The 1,513-nt window shown below is 33.8% G+C and overlaps 1 protein-coding gene across 1 annotated transcript in view; it reads right to left on the minus strand.

Annotated features, from left to right (window-relative positions):
• Nucleotides 1-1,513, minus strand: part of MORF4L1 (mortality factor 4 like 1) — a gene marked incomplete at its 5' end in the record, with an annotated part of 17,301 nt that overhangs the window by 5,421 nt on the left and 10,367 nt on the right. Inside the window, 2 exons of the mRNA XM_025050420.1 lie at nucleotides 340-512; nucleotides 1,022-1,047. Coding sequence (XP_024906188.1) covers nucleotides 340-512; nucleotides 1,022-1,047 — 199 coding nt within the window. The remainder of the gene's footprint in view (nucleotides 1-339; nucleotides 513-1,021; nucleotides 1,048-1,513) is intronic.

Raw genomic sequence — 1,513 nt, forward strand, 5'->3', positions numbered from 1 at the left:
ATCCTCTTTAACATGATCGACAGGATCTGAGTTTAAGCAAAATGATGTATAACAGAACTAATTTTACCATAGGCTAATTAATACAAACAAGAGTTAAGTTCCTACAGCATCTCATCAACAAACTGTTGCTGAACAGAGAGACATCATTCGAGGAACTGATGCACATTGCGACAACACAGAAACAGTCAGTCTTCTACATGAACAGAGCTTACAAACGAACATCCAATAAGTTGGGGGCAGGGAGTGGGAATCTAGCAGGGACATGAATATCCCAGTTACAAGTGAAAAAAAATACATAAATATATTCTTTATCCAAAAAAGGAAAGTATTTTCATTTCAGTAGCAGTGTTTCTGGGACTGTTTTATTGTGCTGAACATGACTGAGACTGCACATCCTATTCGTAAACCTAAGGACAAACTCACATTCTCAACAGTCGGATCCACCCGGGCTCTTTTCTTTCGAGGAGGCTGGGGAGTCTCACTGGTACTGCCACCATCTCCATTTCCAGGTGCTGTCAACATTCGAGGGGGAGGAGGGCAGAGTTTTAACTTATTAAATGAGAAACTCTTAAGGGAAACAGTCTTGCGACACACCCTTTCGTTTTTCATTAAATAGATGTTACCTGAATCTACATTATAAATTCATATTCCTACCAAATATGTAACTTTTATGAACAGCTCTACCAAACATTTAGTATAAACGTTCATACTAATTTTATATACTAATTTTAACACTGCCATCTTACATTTCTTAAAAAAAATTATCTTCAGAGTTAGTCATTATTAAGAATAAAGAACATGAAAATAATAAATGTTTACAGGTTTCTCCATGGTAAAAACAATATCAAAATTAGGTTTCTACTATCTACCTAAATCTATAATAAGGCTGTGATTCATATTTGACACTATCAATAAATTTAAGCTTACTCTATAAAAACATAACTCTAAAATTTTAAGGCAATTCAAAATTCAAATGTTATAAAGATAAAATAATTAATTTTAACAAAATTAAAATTCTTACTTTTCTGCTTGTTCTTTTTTGTTTTCCTGAAGGGAGAAAAAGGAGAAAGATAATTATTGCTAGTAAAACTGCCTATTTCAATTCCCTTTTGCCAGGGTTAAGTTCACAGAGAAATACTGCCTTGAAAGATAAAATCAAGCAATAAATACATAGTTTCCTGCTCAGATACAAGGATTTTTACTGATGGCTGGCTAAATTCACATGCCCCCCTACATGACAGAAAAATAAACCAAGAACATGTTGGGAGACTTCTAGGTTTACATTATTAATTTATAAGTTTACAGCATATAACTTATATACTACAAATATATAGTTTATAAAAATATTACATTAGTTCTACCAAAAATCCAATTCCAATGGTTAAAATCTTTTCCCCAGTTACTCTGCTATCAGTGTAATTTGATTTTAGACTTCTGTTTTGAGAGCAATCTGTGACTCCACTCTCACTGGCCCCAACTGTGCCACTGTACTTTCTCCCTACACTACGCCCCC

Source organism: Pteropus alecto, unplaced genomic scaffold (assembly GCF_000325575.1).
Source record: "Pteropus alecto unplaced genomic scaffold, ASM32557v1 scaffold60, whole genome shotgun sequence".
In the NCBI taxonomy this organism is placed as follows: domain Eukaryota; kingdom Metazoa; phylum Chordata; class Mammalia; order Chiroptera; family Pteropodidae; genus Pteropus; species Pteropus alecto.